Here is a 22220-nt window from a genome sequence, read left to right as displayed (position 1 = left end):
ACCCCACGACCGGGAGGGGGAAAAAATGAAGCTGGGCTAGCAATCAAGCAGATTTGTGAACCTGAACTCAACCTATCTGAGCAGAGAGACAGGGACTGCTGCTGCATTAGGGATAAATAGGGGAGTAGCCTGTCCGTTCTGTGTGCTTGCTTGCCAGATTTCTGACTGATGGCTCATCCTTTTGCAAAAGTAAATAGTGCCTTGCTGAGGAAGAAAATAAAAAAAAAGCTAGTTTGGCTGGGCACCAGTGGGTCATGCTTGTAATTTTACTACCTAGGTGGCTGAAATGAGGATTGTAGATCAAAGCTTGCCCAGGCAGGAAAGTCTGTGAGACTATTATCTCCAATAAACTACCGCCAAAATGCTGGAAATGGCCAGGTGCTGGTGGCTTACACCTGAAATCCTTAGCTAGTCAGGAGACTGAGATCTGAGGATCATGGTTCAAAGCCAGCCCAGGCAGGAAGGTCTGAAACACTTATACCAGTTAACTACCAAAAAAAAAAAAACAACAAAACTGGATATGGAGCTGTGGCTGAAGTGGTAGAGTGCTAGACTTATGCAAAAGAAGCTCAGAAATAGTGCCCAGGCCCTGAGTTTAAGTCCCAGGACCTGCACACACACAAAAGAACAACTAGGTTGGAGGCATGTCTCAAGAGGTAGAATGAGGGGTTGGGAAGGTGGCTCAGTGGTAGAGTGCTTGCCTTGCACGCATGAGGCCCTGGGTTCGATTCCTCAGCACCACATAAAAAAAAAAAAGAAAAAAGCTGGAAGTGGCGCTGTAGCTTAAGTGGTAAAGCACTAGCCTTGAGCTGAAGAGCTGAGGGACAGCACCTAGGCCCAGAGTTCAGGCCCCACAACTGTGCCTCCCCCCCCCCCCCAAAAAAGAGGTAGAATGACAGCTGAACAAGCATGATTCTCTGATATCAAGCCACCAAAAGAAGAAGAGGAGGGGGAGGAGGAGGAGGAAGGGGGGCCCTATTTATAACTAGATAGTGTAATTTATACCATCTCTTCCTCCCTGGCTTTTTAGTAGGGGAAGTGGTAAGGATAGTCTATACAGGGAAGACAACACTGAGTATTCTGGACTTTCCTTTTTCATCAAGTTATATTACTTTTGTTTGTTTGTGATGTTGGTACTGGGCTTAAACTCACAGCCTGGGTGCTATCCTTTAGTTTTTTTTTCACTCAAAACTGGTGTTCTACCACTGAAGCCATCGCTCCACTTCTGTCTTTTGGTGGTTAATTGGAAATGAGTTTCCCATCCTGGCTTCAAACTGTGATCCTCAGATCTTAACCCATACCCATCTGAGTAGCTAGGATTACGAGCCTGAGCCACTGGCATTTGGCTTTTTTTTTTTTTTAAATAAGGACTTATGTATTTCTTTATTTCTGCAGTGCTTTTGCCTGTGCCTCCTGTGTAGCTGGAACTAAAAACATGAATCACCACTGCTCAGCTTTTTCGTTGAGAAGAGGATCTCAGTACCTTTTTACCCAGGCTGCCCTAAAGCCACAATCCTTATGGTCTCTGTCTCCTGAATAGCTGGGATGACAAACATGAGCCATGAATACCTGGTCAATAATTCCCAAAGTACCTGCCTCATTAGATTTGAGGATTAAATGATTAGTATGATTTGTTAATGCACATGAAAATTAGAAAATGCCCGGCATAATTAAATGTTTAAAAACATAGCAAACCTCTGTCTCTGCTGTTGTGGGCATATAGTCTAAATGTGCTTTATGTGTAGTCATGGTTGGATGTTATGGTTGTTATGCTGTAATCCCAATACTCCGGAGGGTTGTGAGTTTGAGGCCAGCCTGGACTGCATACTAAGATCAAAAAAAAGTAAAGGAAGACTAGGGCGAAAGCTTTCTCCTCCATCTCCCTCCTCAGAGTTCTTAGCAGCAGCTGGGCTTCCAAAGCTTTAAAAATAAAAGTTCCAGTAGCAGCAACTGTTGTTGCTATAATCTGAATCTGTTTCTTGGGTTGGTTGTGTGAGGTACTTGGTTGTTACATATGGTTATCATTTGAGACTTCTCCTGATAGAATTTTTCCATATAATAAATTTGAGCTTCTGAACTTTATTTGGTCAGTTATGGGGCTTGAACTCAAGGCCTGGGTGCTGTCCCTGAGCCTCTTTGTGCCTAAGGCTAGTGCTTGACCAATTGAGCTACAGCTCCACTTCCAGGTTTTGAATGGTTAATTGGAGATAAGAATCTCTCAGGGACTTTTCTGCCTGAGCCAGCTTCTAACCTGGATCCTCAAATCTCAGCCTCCAGAGTAGCTAGGATTATAGATGTGAGCCACCAACGACCAGCTGGAACTTTATTAATTAATTTATTATTATTATTATCAAGCCCCATTCCTGGGGCTTGGGGCTTGAACTCTGGGCATGGGCTGTCCCTGAGCTTCTTTTGCTCAAGGCTAGTGCTGTAGTACTGGAGTCACAGTGCCACTTTGGGCTTTTTCTGAATAGCTTATTGAAAATAAGAGTCTCATAGACTTTCCTGCCTGGTCTGGTTTCAAACCTGGATCATCAGATCTCTGCCTCTTGAGTAGCTGGAATTACAGGTGTGAGCCACCAAGCACCTGGCTCACTCATAGCACTTCCGGCTTTTTCTGTTTATGTAGTACTGAGGAATCGAATCCAGGGCTTCATGCATGCTAGGCAAGCCCTCTACCACTAAGCCACCTTCCCAGCCTAGTCCAATGGTTTAGAATGTAAGGATCGTTATCCCTGGTTTGAAAATGAGGGTAGTAGATTGGGACAATAACCAGGGTTGATAGTTCAAGAGTGTGACTTGAATTTACCAACTCCCCATATGGTACTTTTGACTATTGAGTGCCTAAAGTAAGGCATAAGAAATTAGATCATTGTTTACTGTCCTGTAAGATAATATTCAGAGACTACTTAGGGAAAAAGCACTTTTCCACCAACTGAGTGTGTGTGGAATGCATGCAGCTCAGCTAAAACTCTGAGGCCCTATCTGCTAAAACCCTCATCCACGATGTAAGGAAAAATAAGATTATCCCACTTCCTCTGTGAAGATCAGTGAGAGGATGAGTGTGAAGGCCTGGTGAGTATAAGGTGAATGGAAGTGAAGAGACCACTTTGGCAGTTTCCCCTTCCTCCTCTCCAGGAGTCCCGGCCTCTACATGTTGTATTGGGAAATGAAGCCTGTGACTTGGACTCCATGGTATCTGCTCTCGCCCTGGCATTTTACATGACAAAGGTGAGTACCTAAATAATCCCTTAGAATGAATAGATTTGAATTCAAGACCCAACTCTGCCACTTACAGTGGGTAAATTAAACCCCTTGACTGCTGAATCTCATGTCACTATCTGAGAAGACGATATTTTACAGTGTTGTTGTGAAGGCCAAATGAATAGATATGTTTTGAGAGATATTTGTAAGTCATAAAGCAATATTTGAACTAATTATCATTGAATTTCAGTGATCCAGTATGTATTTCTTCTGTCAAGTCAGCTTTTGTGCCTGTACTTGGGCTTAGACTCAAGGCCTTGAGCACTTAGCTTTTTTTTTTTTTGTTGGTCGTGGGGCTTGAACTCTGAGCCTGGGCGCTGTCCCTCAGCTCTTCAGCTCAAGGCGAGCGCTCTACCACTTGAGCTACAGCGCCACTTCCGGTTTTCTGGTGGTTTATTGGAGATAGGAGTCTCACAGTCTCTCCTGCCCGGGCTGGCTTTGAACCGCGATTCTCAGATCTCAGCCTCCTGAGTAGCTAGGATTACAGGCGTGAGCCACCAGCGCCCGGCTTGCACTTAGCTTTTTTTGATCAAGGCTGGCACTTTACCAGTTGCCATACCTCCATTTCCAGCTTTTTGCTGGTTAATTGGAGATAAGAGTCTCAGATTTCTTTGCCTGTGCTGGCTTAGAACCTCAGATCTTAGCTTCCTAAGTAGCTAGGATAACTGGTGTGAGCCATTGGTGCTCAGCTCCAGGTTAGTTCTTAAGCTCTGCTAATCCTTTCTCTGCAGCAGCACTTCTATAACTAGGTCTTTTCCATGCTTCTGTAAGAGGGAAGGGGCTTGAGATCCCTTTGGAACCAAGAGTGAAGGTTTAGTGTAAGTCTGTCAGAGTCCATATGTGGCATGAACTCCATTCTTTGTTGGCCTCAATTCCCAATAAAAAAGGTAAAAGAAAAAAAAAAAAAAGAACGATCCTTTTATGTTGATAGACTGGGTAATTGTGGCTTGGGGAAGATGGTAACTTGCCCAGGATCATGTATGTCTCCTTGGGTCTCAGTAGTCTTGTTAATTGAGCTATATTTGCCAGCCCAGGCTTGTGATGTCCTCCTGTGTATTCTAAAACATTTTGATTCCTTCTTTTCACTATCCAGACAACTGAAGCTGAGGAAATCTTTATACCAGTTTTAAATATAAAACGTTCTGAGCTACCTCTGCGAGGCGACAACATCTTCTTTCTTCAGAAGGTTCACATTCCCGAGACAGTCTTGATTTTTCGGGATGAGATTGACCTCCATGCGTTGCATCAGGCTGGCCAACTCACCCTCATCCTTGTTGACCATCATGTCTTACCCAAGTAAGGAGATGGACCATACTGGAATTTGGTGAATGAATTATAAAGAGATGAAAAAAGCAGTTTTGTTTTCAGGAATTTCACAGCTAATTATGATTGACAACTTCATGTCTAATATGGAAAAATCAATATAAAATAGCATTAATGTGCAGGTTTATGGCATAAAGTTGTGCACCATAATAAAAGACAAATAATAAAAAGAATTAAAATTTTAGTTTTTCAAACTAAAGAAAAACCCCACAATAATTTAAATCTTCCTTTAGTATTTAAGACTTTTTTTTTTTTTTTGGTCAGTTGTGGGGCTTGAACTCTGGGACTGGGTGCTGTCCCTGAGCACTTTAGCTCAAGGCTAGCACTCTACCACTTGAGCCACAGGGCCACTTCCACCTTTATCTGCTTATGTGGTGCTGAGGAATTGAATCCAGGACCTCATGCATGCAAGGCAAGCACTTTACCACTGAGCCACCTTCCCAGTCCCTAAGACTTTTTTAAAAGTTAGTTTCTCATAAGGAGGCTGAGATCCAACAGATCAAAGTTCAAAACCAACTTGGGCAGAAAAGTCCTAGAGATACCATCTCCAATTAAGCAGCAAAAAATGTACAACTAGAGATGTGGCTCAGGTGGTAGTTCTAGCTGAGCAAGCACACCAAATAAGTACAGACCCTGAATTCAAACCTATGTACTGACAAAAGAAAAAAAAAGGCCTAACAAGCTGGGCACCAGTGGCTCACGCTTGTAATCCTAGCTACTCATGGCTGAGATCTGAGAATCGAGGTTCAAAGCCAGCCCTGGCAGGAACATCCCTGAGACTCTTATCTCCAATAAACCACTAGAAAACCGGAAGTGGCACTGTGGCTCAAGCAGTAGAGCGCTAGCCTTGAGCTGAAGAGCTGAGGGACAGCGCTCAGGCCCAGGGTTCAGACCCCACGACCGACAAAAAAATTTTTTTTTTTTTTTTGTCATGGGCCTTGAGCTCTGGGCCTGGGCACTGTCCCTTCAGCTTAAGGCTAGTGCTCTACCGTTTGTGCCACAGCACCACTTTGGGTTTTCTGGTGGTTTATTGGAGATAAGAGTCTAATGGATGTTCCTGCCTAGGCTAGCTTTGAACCTAGCTACGATTACAAGTGTGAGCCACCGGGACCCAGGGGAAAAATTTTTTTCTAAATAAACTTGTCCTACCTAAACAGAAAAAGCCAGAAGCGGTGCTGTGGCTCAAGTGCTAGAGTGCTACCCTTGAACAAAAGCAACTCAGGTACATTGCCCAGGCCCTGAGTTCAAGCCCCAGGACTGGCAACAAAAAAAAGAAAGAGAAAAAGAAGGCTGAAAATAAAACATAGTTATAATAAAGAACATAATAAAGAAAGTTTCCATAAAAGAGTAAGGAAATCTGTGGGCATTGGTGGCTCATGCTTGTAATCCTAGCTGCTCAGGAAGCTGAGAGCTGAGGATCATAGTTTAAAGCCAACCCAGGTAGCCAAGTGTGTTAAACTTATATCTCCAATGAACCACCAAAAAAAAATAAAATAAACTTGTAGTGATTTTAACATAGTATGTCACGCTATAAGTATCTTATTTATATCTGTTTAATAAATGTGCATATCTGTAATAATGCTACCTCTAATTCTTTTTTTTTTTTTAACCAGTCCTTGAATTACCAGGGCTTGAATATATGGTCTGGGTGCTGTCCCTGAGCTGCTTTTGCTCAAGGCTAGTGCTCTACCACTTGAGTCACAATTCCACTTCTGGCTTTTTTGGTAGTTTATTGGAGATAAGAGTCTCATGGACTTTCTTGCCCAGGCTGGCCTCAAACTTCAGTGCTCATATCTTAGCAGCCTCCTTAGTAGCTAAGATTACACGCATGAGCCACCAGTGCCTGACTCTACCTCTAATTCTACTTCTTTTTTTTTTTTTGGTCACTCATGGACTTGAACTCTGGGCCTGGGTGCTGTCCCTCAGCTCTTCAGCTCTAGGCTAGTGCTCTACCACTTGAGCCATAGCGCCACTTCTAGTTTTCTGGTGGTTTATTGGAGATTAGAGTCTCACAAACTTTCCTGCCCAGGCTGGCTTGAACTACTATCCTCAGATCTCAGCCTCCTGAGTAGCTAGGATTATAGGTGTGAGCCACCTGTGCCCAGCTTTAATTCTACTTCTAAGACTAGAAAAAGCTGCCTCTCCCCAAAGCAGCTTGAGTACAAGATTTGCTAAAGTTGGTCTACTTTCTACAAATCTTAAAATAAGTATTTTCCTCAAGTATATCATGATTGGAATAAGAAAAGTACTGTACTCTGAATGCATCAGTGCATCTCCGAATCTGAGAGTACGAAGATGAAACAGTCTGTTTTCCTGAAGCTTTCAGTCAGGAAAAGAGCATCAGACAAACAGGTTATTGTGATGAGTTTAAATGATGGGATGTAAATTCAGTATACCTGAGGAGAATGGAAGGTATCAGGGAAGGTTTTGTAGCAGAATTGATCCTTGATCAGTCTTAAGAGACTTAAGAGTGGAGGAGGCAACAGTGCTTGATAAGAAATGTGCTCATTACCTTGCCCATGTAATTGTAAACCCTCAGTATGGTATTTTCACAATTAAAAAAAAAAAAAATGGCCTAGGGGCTGGGAAGGTGGCTCAGTGGTAGAGCACTTGCCTTACATGCATGAGGCCCTGGATTCGATTCCTCAGCACCACATAAGCAAAAAGAAAAAAGCCGGAAGTGATGCTGTGGCTCAAGTGGTAGAGCGCTAGCCTTGAGCTGAAGAACTGAGGGACAATGCCCAGGCCCAGAGTTCAGGCCCCAAGACTGGATCCCCCCCCCCCCCCAAAAAAAAGGCCTAAAGTAGAAAAAAAAAATCTTAAGAGTTCTACGTGGGGGGCTGGGGAGGTGGCTCAGTGGTAGAGCGCTTGCTTTGCATGCATGAGGCCCTGGGTTCGATTCCTCAGCACCACATAAGCAGAAAAAGCTTGAAGCGGCGCTGTGGCTCAAGTGGTAGAGCTTGAGCCTTGAGCTGAAAATCTGAGGGATAGTGCCCAGGCCCAGAGTTCAGGCCCCAAGACCCACACACACACAAAAAGAGAGTTCTAGGTGTTTACTGCCTAAATGGGAGGGGAGATGTTTAAGAAAGGCATTCCAGGGCAAGGGTGTAATTAATAGAAGCAAAGCCAGGCAGGCATGAAATAGCATAATGATTTAGGGGGACTGGAATTTGTTTTGCACAGCTGAAGCATAAAATCAGAGAGGAAAGTAGGACATGGGAAAAGATGAGACTAAGAAGATAGGCAGGAGGTAGATCACAGAGGCTTTGAAGACCCTTTTAAGGAGATTGGACTTTTTAAGGTGGTGTTAAATTTGATTATATTTATTCCTAACAGAATTTGCTTTTTTCAAATGATCATTGACAACTCTGGGAAGGACAACTTAAGAAGGCCCTTAGTCTGAAGTGGTGATTGGTTAAGAGACAATTGAAAAAGTTTGGATGAGAGATAGAGAAGGCCTTGAACAAAGCAGGCTGAAAAGGATAACTTGGCTAAAAACCCCAGTACTTGGTGATCTGCGTGGAATTTGAATATTGAGAGGTTTGAGGGAAGGAGTGAGAATTTATGGGAATGGAAGAACCAATAAGGAAAGCAAAACATGTTTAAATACCATGTTACTTTCAACATTAAAGAGAATGAAGATGTGTGAGGCAGAGGTAGGCTTGACAAGACATCTCCTATGTTTGCCTGAGACATCTATTCTCACCTTTATTGGGAAGGCAGACTAAGATTAGCTAGAAGCTGAAGTACCCCTGCCTATCTTTCTTTCTCTTTTACCCTCCCTCCTCACAGGAGTGACAGAGCTCTGGAGGAGGCAGTAGCAGAGGTGCTAGACCATCGACCCATCGATCAGAAACACTGCCCTCCCTGTCATGTTTCAGTGGAACTCGTGGGATCCTGTGCCACCCTAGTGACCGAGAGAATCCTGCAGGGGGCACCAGAGGTCTTGGACAGGCAAACTGCAGCCCTTCTGCATGGTAAATATGACTGTGAGCCGTGAGATCAGAGTAGTTTCAAAGAAGTTGAAAAGTCTAGACTCTTGCAGCCTAACTATATGATCTCAAAGCCATTTAGTTCATGGATGAGGGTGGGATTCTTTTGGAAACTGGCATTCAGTGGCCTAGGGAATGTTTTATTGGAGAAAGTGTAAAGGAAGCCCGAGGCAATAGACCTTGAAGCTTCCTATTGTCCATAGCAGTGTTTAATGGAGGGAGGGGCCAAAGAGGCAGGGTCCGGATTCTGATAGCACTTCCACCAGAAAATAGTTATGTGTCCATAAGTGAATCTCTTACTAATCTTTTTCTCATATCTCCACTTATTAAAAAAGAGGATTATCTCTCCAATTTAAAAATTGATAGAATTTAGCTCGCTGAAAATGTATTTGATGACATTAGGAAATTCCACCAGGACTTCTTAAGCTTCCTTTCCACCTTTGCTCCGTTTCCCTATTTTTTTTTTTTTGGTTGGGGGGAGGTGTTGGTCATGGGGCTTGAACTTTGGGCTTGGGCACTGTCCCTGTGCTCTTCAGCTCAAGGCTAGGTCTCTATCACTTGAACCACAGAGCCACTTCCAGTTTTCTGGTGGGTAATCGGAGATGAGAGTCTCATGGACTTTTCTGCCTGGGCTAGCTTTGAACCTCTGTCCTCAGATCTCAGCCTCCTGACTAGTTAGGATTATAGGCATGAGCCACTGGCTCCAGTGTTCAGCTCCCTACTTTTTAGGTTAGATTTGGGAAGTCTTAACTCAAGATACTGAGTCAATCAGTTGATGTTTCTCATTTTGTTTTCAGTGACTTTATCCTGCAAATCTCTTCTGCTTAGTTTGAAGGTTTTATGTGTCCTATGCTTGTAAGTGGTTGAATCACAGTATTAAAATTCTGTCACCTCCCTTCCTTAGGAACCATCATCCTGGACTGTGTAAATATGGATCCTAAAATTGGAAAGGCAACTCTAAAGGATAAAAAATATGTGGAAAAGCTGGAGGCTCTCTTTCCAGATCTGCCCAAGAGAGAGGATATCTTTGAATCCTTACAGAAAGCAAAGTTTGATGTCACAGGTATAAAATTTCAACCTGAATTCTCCATCTTCCTCAGGAGTAGGCTAGTGGACAAGCATTGTTCCTTATATTCTTGAATGCCATCTAAACAATTTTAGAGCATGCATAATAATTTAAGCTTTATACCAGAGAGGAGTAGAGTATGAACATATGAGTCTTATCATTAACTCTTAGGTAAGATAAGGAAGTATGATGGTGTATACCTGAAATCCTAGCACGTAGCGGGCTTAGACAGGATTTTGAGGTTGAGGCTGACCTTGGCTACAAAGTGAGACCCTATCTAAAAAAAGTCTCAGGTTTAAGTCAAATGTGAGAATATGGCATGTAAATAAAATATATTGAAGGGCTAGTGAATTATCAATGTGCTATATAATTGGTTGGAGGCAGAAGAAACATTTAGAGTGACTATATAGGACTGGTGGTGTGGCTCAGGTGGTAGAGAACCTGCTTGGCAACCTGGAAGCCAAGTTCAAATTCCAGTACTATAATAATGACTATAGAAATGATGAAGAGAACAAAAATACCCATAAACTCCAACCCAGCCACCACCTATTTAGATGAAAAGGAAAGAGGACTGTCTAGGGGAGAGGCAAGGAGAGACATTGGGGGTTGAAGAGGTTCAAAGTATGTTATTTGCATGTGGGCCCATGTACACACCTGTATGTGTGTGTGCATGAGTGAACATATACATATATATGTATGTGTATATATATATATATATAAGTAGAATTACATAATGAAACCTACTAAATGCTGTTTGTAAAAGGGAGAAGTTGGATGGGGGCTTAAGGAACATAATAAAGGGGGTAAACTCGTTCAAAGTATGCTGTGCACGGATAGAGTGATAGAGTGCATGACTAGAAAGCATGTGACCTTGACTCCAAACTTCAGTATCATAAGTCAATTCAGACTCTTATGAAATTATGATAATGAGACCTCCTTGTAGTATTACTATGTGCTAATTTAAAACAAGTGGAAGGAAAGAAAGAAAAGTACACATATACTTTTAGAAATTTAAAGCAATACAGAAGGGGGAAAGGAGGGCTGGGGTATAGCTCAGTAGTGCTGCACCTGCCTGCATGCAGAAGGCCCTGAGTTTATTCCCAGCAGGGCAGAAACAAACAGCTAAGGAGCAGGAGGGGTGGAAGCCTCTCCTTCCTTTGACCTTTCTGTATAAAGTCCCTTGATCCAAGGTAACTACTGTGCCCAATTAGTTAGCTCATTATAAAACAACGTTTTGAGTTCTCTCTCGTGTTTGTTGTATCAAAGAGAGACTATGTTTTTCCTTTTCCTTGTTCTTCCCAACCTGGTGCAGGGACCTGGGTCTCCCATCGTACTCCTACTCTCACATCTATTTTCTAGGACTGACCACTGAGCAAATGCTCAGAAAGGACCAGAAGACCATTTATAGACAAGGCACCAAAGTGGCCATTAGTGCAGTATACATGGATTTGGAGGTAAGAACAAGTTGTGGTGTGAGTGGGAAGGGAAAACCTTTAGCTCTGATTGTGTGACTTTGCCCTTGTTCCCGGCTTAGCTTTAGAATACCTCTGTGCCCGCCTATACTCTGTGACCCTACAGCCTGTCGTCTCTCACTGCACCACATACTCGTTTCAGTTTCCCTGACTCCACTTCTGCACCTCTACAAATCACTCTCCCCACAGCAACCAGCTCAGTTGTTTTAAGATGTTAAATCAGCCGGGCGCTGGTGGCTCACGCCTGTAATCCTAGCTACTCAGGAGGCTGAGATCTGAGGATCGCGGTTCAAAGCCAGCCCGGGCAAGAAAGACCGTGAGACTCCTATCTCCAATAAACCACCAGAAAACCGGAAGTGGCGCTGTGGCTCCAGTGGTAGAGCGCTCGCCTTAAGCTGAAGAGCTGAGGGACAGCGCCCAGGCCCAGAGTTCAAGCCCCATGACCGACAAAAAAAAAAAAAAAAAGATGTTAAATCATATCCAAATACTTCACCTTACTTCCTTTCCATTGTGCTTCTAATATAATCTAAAGGCCTCACTGTGGTTGTGGGACCGTAGCTCTATCTCAATCTGATCATTGTCTGTCTGCCTTTCTTTCTTTCTTTCTTTCTTTCTTTCTTTCTTTCTTTCTTTCTTTCTTTCTTTCTTTCTTTCTTTCTTTCTTTCTTTCTTTCTTTCTTTCTTTCTTTCTTTCTTTCTGTCCCTCCCTTCCTTCCTTCCTTCCTTCTTTCCTTCCTTCCTTCCTTCCTTCCTTCCTTCCTTCCTTCCTTCCTTCTTTTGGTCAGTCGTGGGGCTTGAACTCTGGGCCTGGGTGCAGTCCCTCAGCTCTTCAGCTTAAGGTGAGCTACCACTTGAGCCACAGCGACACTTCCAGTTTTCTGATGATTTATTTGAGATAAAAGTCTTATGGACTTTCCTGCCCAGACTGGCTTTGAACCATGATGCTCAGATCTCAGACTCCTAAGTAGCTAGGATTACAGGTGTGAACCACTGGGCTGGGCTTTGTTTTGTTTTAGTCAGTTGAGGGGCTTGAACTCAGGGCTTGGGTGTTGTCCCTGCACATTTTTGCTCAATCCTAGTGCTCTACCACTTTCAGCCACAGTGCCACATCCAGCTTTTTGGTGGTTAATTGGAGAAAAGGGTCTTACAGACTTTCCCATCTGGGCTGACTTTGGACCTTGATCCTCAGATCTCAACCTCCTGAGTAGCAAGGATTATAGATAGGCGAGGAGCACCTGGCTGACTTGTCTTTTTTTTTTTTTTTTTTTGTCGGTCGTGGGGCTTGAACTCTGGGCCTGGGCGCTGTCCCTCAGCTCTTCAGCTCAAGGCAAGCGCTCTACCACTTGAGCTACAGCGCCACTTCGGTTTTCTGGTGGTTTATTGGAGATAGGAGTCTCACAGTCTTTCCTGCCCGGGCTGGCTTTGAACTGTGATCCTCAGATCTCAGCCTCCTGAGTAGCTAGGATTACAGGCGTGAGCCACCAGCGCCCGGCTTGTCTGTCTTTCTTACCTCTTCTTATTCCAGTCCCACTTAATGTACTCATAGTCCAACAATTCTGTAGCCACCCCTGTTTTCTTTGTTTCTAGAACCATTAAACTCAAGGCCTTTAAACTTGATTTTCTCTTTGCATACTGGCTTCTTATTCTTCAGGCCTCAGCTCGGATTTGTTTATTTTTTGTTTTGTTTGTTTTTTATTTTTTGCCAGTCTTGGGGCTTGAACTCAGGGCCTGGGCACTGTCCCTGAGCCTCTTTGTGCTCAAGGCTAGCACTCTACCACTTGAGCCACAGCACCACTTCTGGCTTTTTCTGAGTAATTTATTGGAGATAAGAGTCTCATGGAGTTTCCTCCCTGGGCTGGCTTCCTCAGATCTCAGCCCCCTGAGTAGCTAGCTAAAATAATTGTATTTTATGGTTTCTTTACTACACGTCTCTATTTCTCTGCTGCTTTATCAGTTCCCCTAAAATACCACCATTTGTTTTGTTCTGTCTGGCACCTTTGACTGTGCCTGGTATAGTGGTTATTGTTGAATGAATGTTGAATGCCTTATTTCAAATGGAAATTTTAACTTTAATAATTTTTTGGCTATTGGGGAGGTTTTGAACTCGGGGATTCACATTTGTTAGGTAGGCACTCTACTGCTTAAACCACACTTCTAGCCCTTTTGGTAGTGTTTATTTTGTGCCAGTACCAGCTCTTGAATTTAGGGCCATAAGGCTCCTGCTCAGCTTGCTTGTTAACAACTGGCACTCTGTATCACTTGGGCTGTGCTTCCAAGATTTTGCTAGTTAGTTGAAGGTAGAGTCTCAAGGACTTTTCTGTCTAGGCTGACTTCCAACTGAGATCCTCTAGGTCTCAGCCTCCTGAGTAGCTACGATTATAGGAATGAACTATGTGTGTGTTGGGTTTTTTGTTGTTGTTTTGGGGTTTTTTTTGTGTGTGTCAGTCCTGGGGCTTGAACTTGGGGCCTGGGCTCTGTCCTTGAGCTTTTGTGCTTTTTGTGCTCAAGGTTAGCATTCCACCACTTCAGCCATAGCTCTACTTCCAGCTTTTTTGGTAGTTAATTGGAGATGAGAGTCACATTGACTTTGCTGACTGGTCTGACTTTGAACCGCAATCCTTAGATCTCAGCCTCCTGAGTAGCTAATATTACAAGTGTGAGCCACCAGTACCCAGCTTCATTTTCTTTTGTTTGTTTTGTTTGTTTGTTTGGGGTTTTTTTTTTCGGTCATGGAGCTTTAATTCTGGACCTGGGCGCTGTCCCTGAGCTCTTCAGCTCAAGGCGGCCAATCTACCACTTGAGCCACAACGTCACTTCCAGTTTTCTGGTGGTTGATTGGAGCTAAGAGTCTCATAGACTTTCCTGCCTGGGCTGACTTTGAACTGCAATCTTCAGATCTCAGCCTCCTGAGTAGCTAGGATTACAGGTGAGAGCCACCAGCGCCCAGCTATCATGTTTAATTCTTTTTTTTTTTTTTTTTTTGGGTCCAGTCGTGGGGCCTGAACTCTGGGCCTGGGCGCTGTCCCTCAGCTCTTCAGATCAAGGCTAGCACTCTACCACTTGAGCCATAGCTCCACTTCCAGCTTTTTTCTTTTTGCTTATGTGGTGCTGGGGAATCGAACCCAAGGCCTCAGGCATGCAAGGCAAGTGCTCTACCACTGAGCCACCTTCCCAGCCCATCATGTTTAATTCTTTTTTTTTTTGGTCGGTCGTGGGGCTTGAACTCTGGGCCTGGGCGCTGTCCCTCAGCTCTTCAGCTCAAGGCGAGCGCTCTACCACTTGAGCTACAGCGCCACTTCCGGTTTTCTGGTGGTTTATTGGAGATAGGAGTCTCACGATCTCTCCTGCCCGGGCTGGCTTTGAACCGCGATCCTCAGATCTCAGCCTCCTGAGTAGCTAGGATTACAGGCGTGAGCCACCAGCGCCCGGCTCATCATGTTTAATTCTTAAAGCAAATGTTGATGTCTTATTTTGTCAATGAGGTAATTCAGGTTCAGGAAGTAGTTCAAGTCTTTAATCATGTAGCAAATAGACAATAGAGCTGATTTTTTCAAACCCAATCTGTTTTATCCAAAGCCTATATTTTCCCCATTCTATCATACTGCCTCCCAACATCTCTATAACACAATACTAGATACCTTTTTAATAGTGCACAAGTTGTAGGTTAACATATTGATGATAGCAAGGATTGTCCAGCTTTAAGCCTTCATCCCTCTCCATTTCTTCCTTTTCAGGCCTTTCTGCAGCGATCCAACCTTCTTCCAGAGCTCAGTGCTTTCTGCCAGGCTCACAGCTATGATGCCCTGGTTGCCATGACTATCTTTTTCAATGCTCACAATGAGCCAGTGCGGCAGTTGGCTATTTTCTGTCCTCATATGGCACTTCGAATGTTGGTGAGTCTTCATCCTCCCCCAGCATGAGACCTCGCAGGGCTCGTTCAGCTCAGTGCTGTAAGGGCCTTTTCGTTTTTGTTTTTTTGTTTTTGTTTTTTTGGTCGTGGGGCTTGAACTCTGGGCCGGGGCACTGTTCCTGAGCTCTTCAGCTCAAGGCCAGTGCTCTACCACTTGAGCCACAGCGCCACTTCCTATAAGGGCCTTTTTTTTGATAGTCATCTTTTTTGTCGGTTGTGGGAATTGAACTCTGGGCCTAGGTACTCTTGAGCTCTTCAACTGAAGGTTAGTTCTCTACCACTTGAGCCACGGCTCCACTTCTGGTTTTCTGGTGGTTAATTGGAGATAAGAGTCTCACAGAATTTCCTGCCCGGGCTGGCTTTGAACCACAGTCCTCAGATCTCAGCCTCCTGTGTAGCTAGGATTATAGGCATGAGCCACTGGCACCCAACTTTGGTCCTCATCTTTAGACAGAGGTTTCTTTGACCTGATTTTAGGACCTCTCACTTCTGCTTTTTTCCATACTGTACACATGTGAAAATCCTTAATCATAGAGATAATAAATAATATTAGACACACGATTCCTGCCTATTAGGAACTTGAAATCTGGTTTAGGGAGAAATGTTACAAATGTGGAGTTAGAATTCGATTCTTGGTTTAATCATTAACTTCTCACCCATGAAAAACTTTCCTTTCTCTTCTATTGCCCTCACATAGATACAAGAGAAGGCTAGAAGTGTGGCTTAGTAGTAGAGCTCATATTTGAGGCCATGGATTCAGTTCCCAGCACCATAAGAAATAGCCAGCTCGGAGCCAGGCGCTGGTGGCTCACGCCTGTAATCCTAGCTACTCAGGAGGCTGAGATCTGAGGATCGAGGTTCAAAGCCAGCCCGGGCAGAAGAGACCGTGAGACTCCTATCTCCAATAAACCACCAGAAAACCAGAAGTGGCGCTGTAGCTCAAGTGGTAGAGCGCTCTCCTTGAACTGAAGAGCCGAGGGACAGCGCCCAAGCCCAGAATTGAAGCCCCACGGCTGACCAAAAAAAAAGAAGAAAAGAAATAGCCAGCTCAGGGCTGGGAAGGTGGCTCCGTGGTAGAGCACTTGCCTTGCATGCATGAGGCCCTGGGTTCGATTCCTCAGCACCACATAAGCAAAAAGAAAAAAGCCGGAAGTGGCGCTGTGGCTCAAGTGGTAGAGCGCTGGCCTTGAGCTGAAGAGCTGAGGGACAGCACCTAGGCCCAGAGTTCAGGCCCCACGACTGGACCCAAAAAAAAAAAAAAAAGAAAAGAAATAGCCAGTTCATGTCTCCAGTTGGGATGTCCCTTTTTTTTTTTTTTTTTCCTTTGTCGGTCATGGGGCTTGAACTCTGGGCCTGGGCCTGGGCGCTGTCCCTGCGCTCTTCAGCTCAAGGCAGGTACTCTACCACTTGAGCCACAGCGCCACTTCCAGTTTTCTAGTGGTTTATTGGAGATGAGTCTCATGGACTTTCCTGCCTGGGCTGGCTTTGCACCGTGATCCTCAGATCTCAGCCTCCTGAGTAGCTAGGATTACAGGCGTTTGCCACCAGTGCCTGGCTTGGAATGTCACATTTTGAGGCCAGCCTGAGCAAAAAGTTCACAAGACCTAGCATCCCCATATCAACCAATAACTATGTGGTAGTATATGCTTATTATCCCTAGCAACACAAGACAAGTGAATAAAGATTCTCAGTCCAGGCCAGTTTGTGCAAAAATCTATACTCTGTCTCAGAAGTGCCCAGAACAAAAAGGACTAGCTGTGTGGCTCAGATGGCAGAGCACATGCCTAGCAAGCACGAATACCTGAGCTCTAGTTCACTACTGTCCCCCATAACCTCCCAAAAGAAGGAAGTTTTTAAAAACAAAAAAACAGAAGAAACTTTTTCTACTATACAACATGCCTGGATTAATCTGTATGGTGTGAACTTTATAGGACAATGATAATATATTAAAGACCAGATTTGTTTCTTTTTTGGCCTTCCATTGGTCACCTCTCCTAACTCCTCCCTTTTTTTTTTTTTTTTTCCTCTCTTTTTTTTTTTTTGGTCATTCATGGGGCCTGAACTCTGGGCCTGGGCGCTGTCCCTCAGCTCTTCAGATCAAGGCTAGCGCTCTACCACTTCAGCCATAGCACCACTTCCGGCCTTTTCTGCTTATGTGGTGCTGAGGGATCGAACCCAGGGCCTCATTCATGCAAGGCAAGCACTCTACCACTGAGCCACCTTCCTAGCCGCTCCCTTTTCTTTTTATCTCTTGGTTAAAGATTAATCCCTAAGTGGACTTAAGGCAGTCTAGGAGGTCTTTGGGTTGCTCAGACCATGTGAGGACTGCTAAAGATAAAATGTAGCCAGATAGGTGGGCACTGATGGCTCATCCCTGTAATTCTAGCTACTCAGGAGGCTCAGATCTGAGGATCACCATTAAGAGCCAGCCCATGCATTACAGTCTGTGAGACTCTTATCTCCAATAAACCACCAGAAAACTGGAAGTGGCTTGAGCTGAAGAGCTCAGGGACAGTGCTCAGGCCCAGAGTTCAAGTCCCACAACTGACGAAATAAAATAAAATATATGTATGTAAATGTATATAGCCAGATAGTCCTTTGTTTTCATGAAAGGTCTATCTGCCCTATCTGTTCACCTTTGTTTTCTCCTCCAGAAAGACAGTGTGATTTTATTCACCATATAGGAGTTTTGACATTGTGGGAAAAACTAGATCTAAAAATTGTTCTGGATGTGGTAGCACACACCTCTAATCCCAGCACTACAGAGGCAGTGGCAGTAGGCTAGTGAGTGTGAGGCTAGTCTGAGCGACATCACAAAACCCTGTTCCAAAAAATAAAATGGTTCATGCCTGGAGTCCTAGTTATTCAGGATCCAAGAATCACAGCCTGCCAGGTAGGAAAGGCCACAAGACTCATCTCCAACAAACTACTCAGAAAAATCTGGAAATGGTGCTGTGGCTCAACTGGTAGAGTACTAGCCTTGAGCAAAAAGAAACTCAAGGATAGCATCTAGGCCCTGAGTTCAATTCAAGCCCCTAGGCCCTCCTTGCCCTCCCCATACTCTAATAAATAAAATCAGAAACCTGTTGAAATTATTTTATGAAGGGAAGGGTGTGAATCTGATCCGAGTTCATTGTAAGCAAATATGAATATGTCAGAGTAAAACCCCCTTGAACAACTGATAGGTACTAATAAAAAAAAAAAAAACAGAATGGGCCTGGGAAGGTGGCTCAGTGGTAGAGTGCTTGTCTCGCATGTATGAGGCCCTGGGTTCGATTCCTCAGTACCACATAAACAAAGCCAGAAGTGGCACTGTGGCTTAAATGCCAGCCTAGAGCTGAGGAGCTCAAGGACAGCGCTGAGGCCCAGAGTTCAAGTCCCACAACCAACAAAAAAAATAAATAATTCAAGTAGACATACCTTTCTACTTGCCTTTGAACTCTGGTAAATCAGATCACTTGAATCTGAAAATGGCATACTAGTCCCTATTGGTTATTAACCTAATATCATATATTGCTGGGTACAGAATACTCAAAACATGGTGGCTCTTACTAATCATGTCATGAAGACTACCTACCTTTCAGAATCTAGTCCCTTCTCTGCTGTTGTTCTGTAGCTCATTTAAATGAGATAATATTTTTTGGTCGGTCATGGGGCCTAGGCATTGTCCCTAACTCTCTTGCTCAAGGCTAGTGCTCTACCACTTTGAGACACAGCTGTACTTCCAGTTTTCTCCTGGCTAGTTGGAGATATGAGTCCCGTGGACTTGCCTTCCTGAGCTGGCTTTGAACCATGATCTTCAGATCTGTCTCTGGAGCGGCTAGGATTACAGGTATGAGCCACCGGTACCCAGCCTTGTATTCTATCCAATCTATATAGCTGTTCTGTATAGGTGCTAGTTCCAAGCTAAGTAAGGTTAGAGTTTAGATCTTCAAGAGCAGGTACGCACTCGAAAATAAGTAGCTAGGATTACAGGCATGAGCCCCTGTAATTCTAGCTACACAGGAAGCTGAAATCAGATTCAAAGTCAGCCTGGTCAGGAAAGTATGTAAAAGTCTTACTCCAACTACCAAAAAGCTGGAGATAGAGCTGTGGCTTGTTAAAAATAGCTTGGGATGTTGGGGTAGTACATAGGAAGAATAAACACATGGGGGCTGGGAAGGTGGCTCAGTGTTAGAGCGCTTGCCTTGCATGCCTGAGGCCCTGGGTTCAATTCCTCAGCACCACATAAGCAAAAAGAAAAAAAAGCCGGAAGTGGCGCTGTGGCTCAAGTGGTAGAGTGCTAGCCTTGAGCTGAAGCGCTGAGGGACAGCGCTCAGGCCCAGAGTTCAGGCCCCATGACCGGACCCAAAAAGAAAAAGAAAAAAAAAAGGATAAACACACGAACATTACTCAGCAAAGTTTACTTCTGCAGAAAAATGTGCCAATTGCCAAAAATCAAGCAAGCCACAGAGCCAGGCTACTTTTTTTTTGGTAGTCTTGGGGCATGCGCTATCCCAGAGCTTGTCAGCTCAAGGTTAGCTAGTGCTTTACCACTTGAGCCACAGTGCCACTTTTTCTGTTTTTTTGTTTGTTTTTTGTTGGTCGTGGGGCTTGAACTCTGGGCCTGGGCACTGTTCCTAAGCTCTTCAGCTCAAGGCAAGTCGTCTACCACTTGAGCCACAGTGCCACTTCCGGTTTTCTGGTGGTTTATTGGAAATAAGAGTCTCATGGACTTTTCCTGCCCAGGATCCTCAGATTTCAGCCTCCTGAGTAGCTAGGATTACAGGCATGAGCCACCAGTGCTCAGGTAGGCTGCTCCCTTTTTATCCCTAACCCAGCACCCTCTACCCCTCTGCTCACATTAGCTGAGCTCAGGTTCAACTGTCTGGAAAAGGATGTGGCTTGCTTAATAGGATATGGTTAAAATTCAAGGAACTACTAACAGGTTGTCTTAATTAAAGGTGTTCAGGAAAAGGATGCAGTAAACAAGGACTAATCCACCTGCCAAAGCAGGAACCCTTCAGAAAAACAATTCTCTAAAGACTAACAGAAAGGAAACAAACTGCTTTGATAGAAAAGATGCTTTTCAGCCAGGCACCAGTGGCGCATGTCTATAATCTCAGGTACTCAGGAGGCTGAGATCTGAGGATCAGGGTTCAAAGCCACCCCCAGGCAGAAAAGTCTGTGAGACTTCTTTTTTTTTTTTGTCGGTCGTGGGGCCTGAACTCTGGGCCTGGGCGCTGTCCCTCAGCTGTTCAGCTCAAGGCTAGCACTCTACCACTTGAGCCACAGCACCACTTCAAGCTTTTTCTGCTAATGTGGTACTGAGGAATCGAACCCAGGGCCTCATGCCTGCAAGACAGGCACTCTACTACTGAGCCACCTTACCAGCCCCCATGAGACTCTTATCTCCAATAAACCACCAGAAAGCCAGAAATGGTGCTGTGGCACAAGTGGTAGAGCACTAGCCTTGAGCTGAAGAACTCAAGGACAGCGCCCAGGCCCAAAGTTCAAGACCTACAACCAACCAAAAAAGGGGGGGGGGGGTTCGATTCCTCAGCACCACATTAGCAGAAAAAACTGGAAGTAGTGCTGTGGCTCAAGTGGTAGAGCACTAGCCTTGAGCTGAAGAGCTGAGGAACAGCGCCCAGACCCAGAGTTTAGGCTCCACGACCGACAAAAAAGAAAGAAAAGAAGTTTTTCTCACAGGCTTAAGTAATGGAGCACCAGCCTTGAGTAGAAAAAGCTAAAGAACAGCGCTCAGACTCTCTGAGTTCAAACCCAGTGTCAGCAAAAAAAAAAACCCATTAGTTTAAGAGCTGAGGGCCCCCTGGGTTCTGGCTCAGATTCTATTATCATCCACATGCTCTCACTGTAGATAATGTCTCTCAGCTCAGATTTTCTTATTAAAATGAAATTTATGTTTCTTTTGTTGCAAGCATTAAAACTGAAGTCTGCCTCCTTTGTCGAAGCCTCTTGCTTAGAAGCCTCAGCTCTTTGCTACACAAAGCTATGTATCACTTCCCTTCTTGTCTCCTTTATAGATCTGTGGAGTCCTGGAACGCTCCCACTCCCCAGCCCTGAAGTTGACCTCTATGCCAAGCATCCACCCTGACCTCCAAGCCTATCTTCAAGGCAACACACAGGTCTCTCGAAAGAAACTTCTGCCTTTGCTCCAAGAAGCCCTCTCAGCATATTTTGACTCCATGAAGATCCCTTCAGGGCAGCCTGAGACAGCACACGTGTCCAGGGAACAGGTGGACAAGGAATCGGACAGGGCAACTAGCACCCTGATTTCTGGACTGAGTCAAGATGAAGATGACCCTCCACTGCCCCCCACGCCCATGAACAGCTTGGTGGATGAGTGCCCTCTGGACCAGGGGCTGCCCAAGCTCTCAGCAGAGGCCGTCTTCGAGAAGTGCAGTCAGATCTCGCTGTCGCAGTCTGCCAATGCCTCTCCATCAAACAAGTGACTCTGGGGAGAGAAGGGCTAGGAAGAGTAGGGGAGGTGGCTTAGTCACCTCTAGTGCATGTTTTGAGATGTTTGGCGAGTTCAGCGATTGTGTCTTTTTTTGCTCCAGGATCTAGTGTACTGTTCTCATAAAACTGTGAGGAGAAAGAAGGGAAGGAAAGCAGCTGCTTTTAAGAATGGCTTTCTGCCTTTTCCCTCCAATCTCTTATCAAATCAGATTTTTATTATTTAATTTTATTATTATTTAAATCTGCCCTGATTTTCCTCTATTTTCCAGGGATACATTATAATATTACTCAGTGTCCTAGCAGAGGGGACAAAAAGAATGTAGACCCCAAAAGTGCCCTGAGTAAGGATTGTAAGCAGAATCAGCACCTGTCACAGAATTCAATGTTTGTTGCTGGTCTCCGTTAATGCAGTTATTCATTTTTTTTCATTCAAGTCTTCATTGAATATCTACTTTGAACCAAAAGGAGTATGTTTTAGAAACTCTTCTTCCAGTTTTCAGCCTTCACTAGATTTTGAACTCTCTCTCTTCTTTTGGCTTCAGTTAGATGATGGTGTTTGATTCAAAGATTTGAACTCTGTCTTCTGAGCTTATTGTAAGTATTTCATGTTTTACTTGGAGCAAATTGGAGTCCATTATCTTCTTTCTTGACCTCTTTTTTTTTTTTTTTTTTTTTGGTCAGTCATGGGGCCTGAATTCTGGACCTGGGAGCTGTCCCTCAGCTCTTCAGCT

The 22220-nt window shown here is 44.4% G+C and overlaps 1 protein-coding gene across 2 annotated transcripts in view; it reads left to right on the top strand.

Moving 5' to 3' along the window:
• Prune1 (prune exopolyphosphatase 1) overlaps positions 1-22166 on the top strand; it is a 31099-nt gene extending 8933 nt beyond the window's left edge. The window contains exons 2-8 of one of the 2 annotated variants that reach the window (XM_042681743.1): positions 3139-3231; positions 4358-4560; positions 8380-8564; positions 9484-9642; positions 11005-11099; positions 14852-15010; positions 21054-22166. In XM_042681743.1, coding sequence (XP_042537677.1) covers positions 3139-3231; positions 4358-4560; positions 8380-8564; positions 9484-9642; positions 11005-11099; positions 14852-15010; positions 21054-21482 — 1323 coding nt within the window. In that variant the 3' untranslated portion in view covers positions 21483-22166. Of the gene's footprint in view, positions 1-3138; positions 3232-4357; positions 4561-8379; positions 8565-9483; positions 9643-11004; positions 11100-14851; positions 15011-21053 lie in introns of those variants that run through there. The other variant, XM_042681744.1, reaches the window with a different exon arrangement.
• The last annotated feature ends 54 nt before the right edge of the window (positions 22167-22220 follow it).

Source organism: Dipodomys spectabilis, unplaced genomic scaffold (genome assembly GCF_019054845.1).
Source record: "Dipodomys spectabilis isolate Male_0828 unplaced genomic scaffold, ASM1905484v1 ptg000069l, whole genome shotgun sequence".
Taxonomy (NCBI): domain Eukaryota; kingdom Metazoa; phylum Chordata; class Mammalia; order Rodentia; family Heteromyidae; genus Dipodomys; species Dipodomys spectabilis.
The sequence above is the reverse complement of the archived record's forward strand: the minus strand, read 5'-3'. Positions and strand labels throughout refer to the sequence as shown.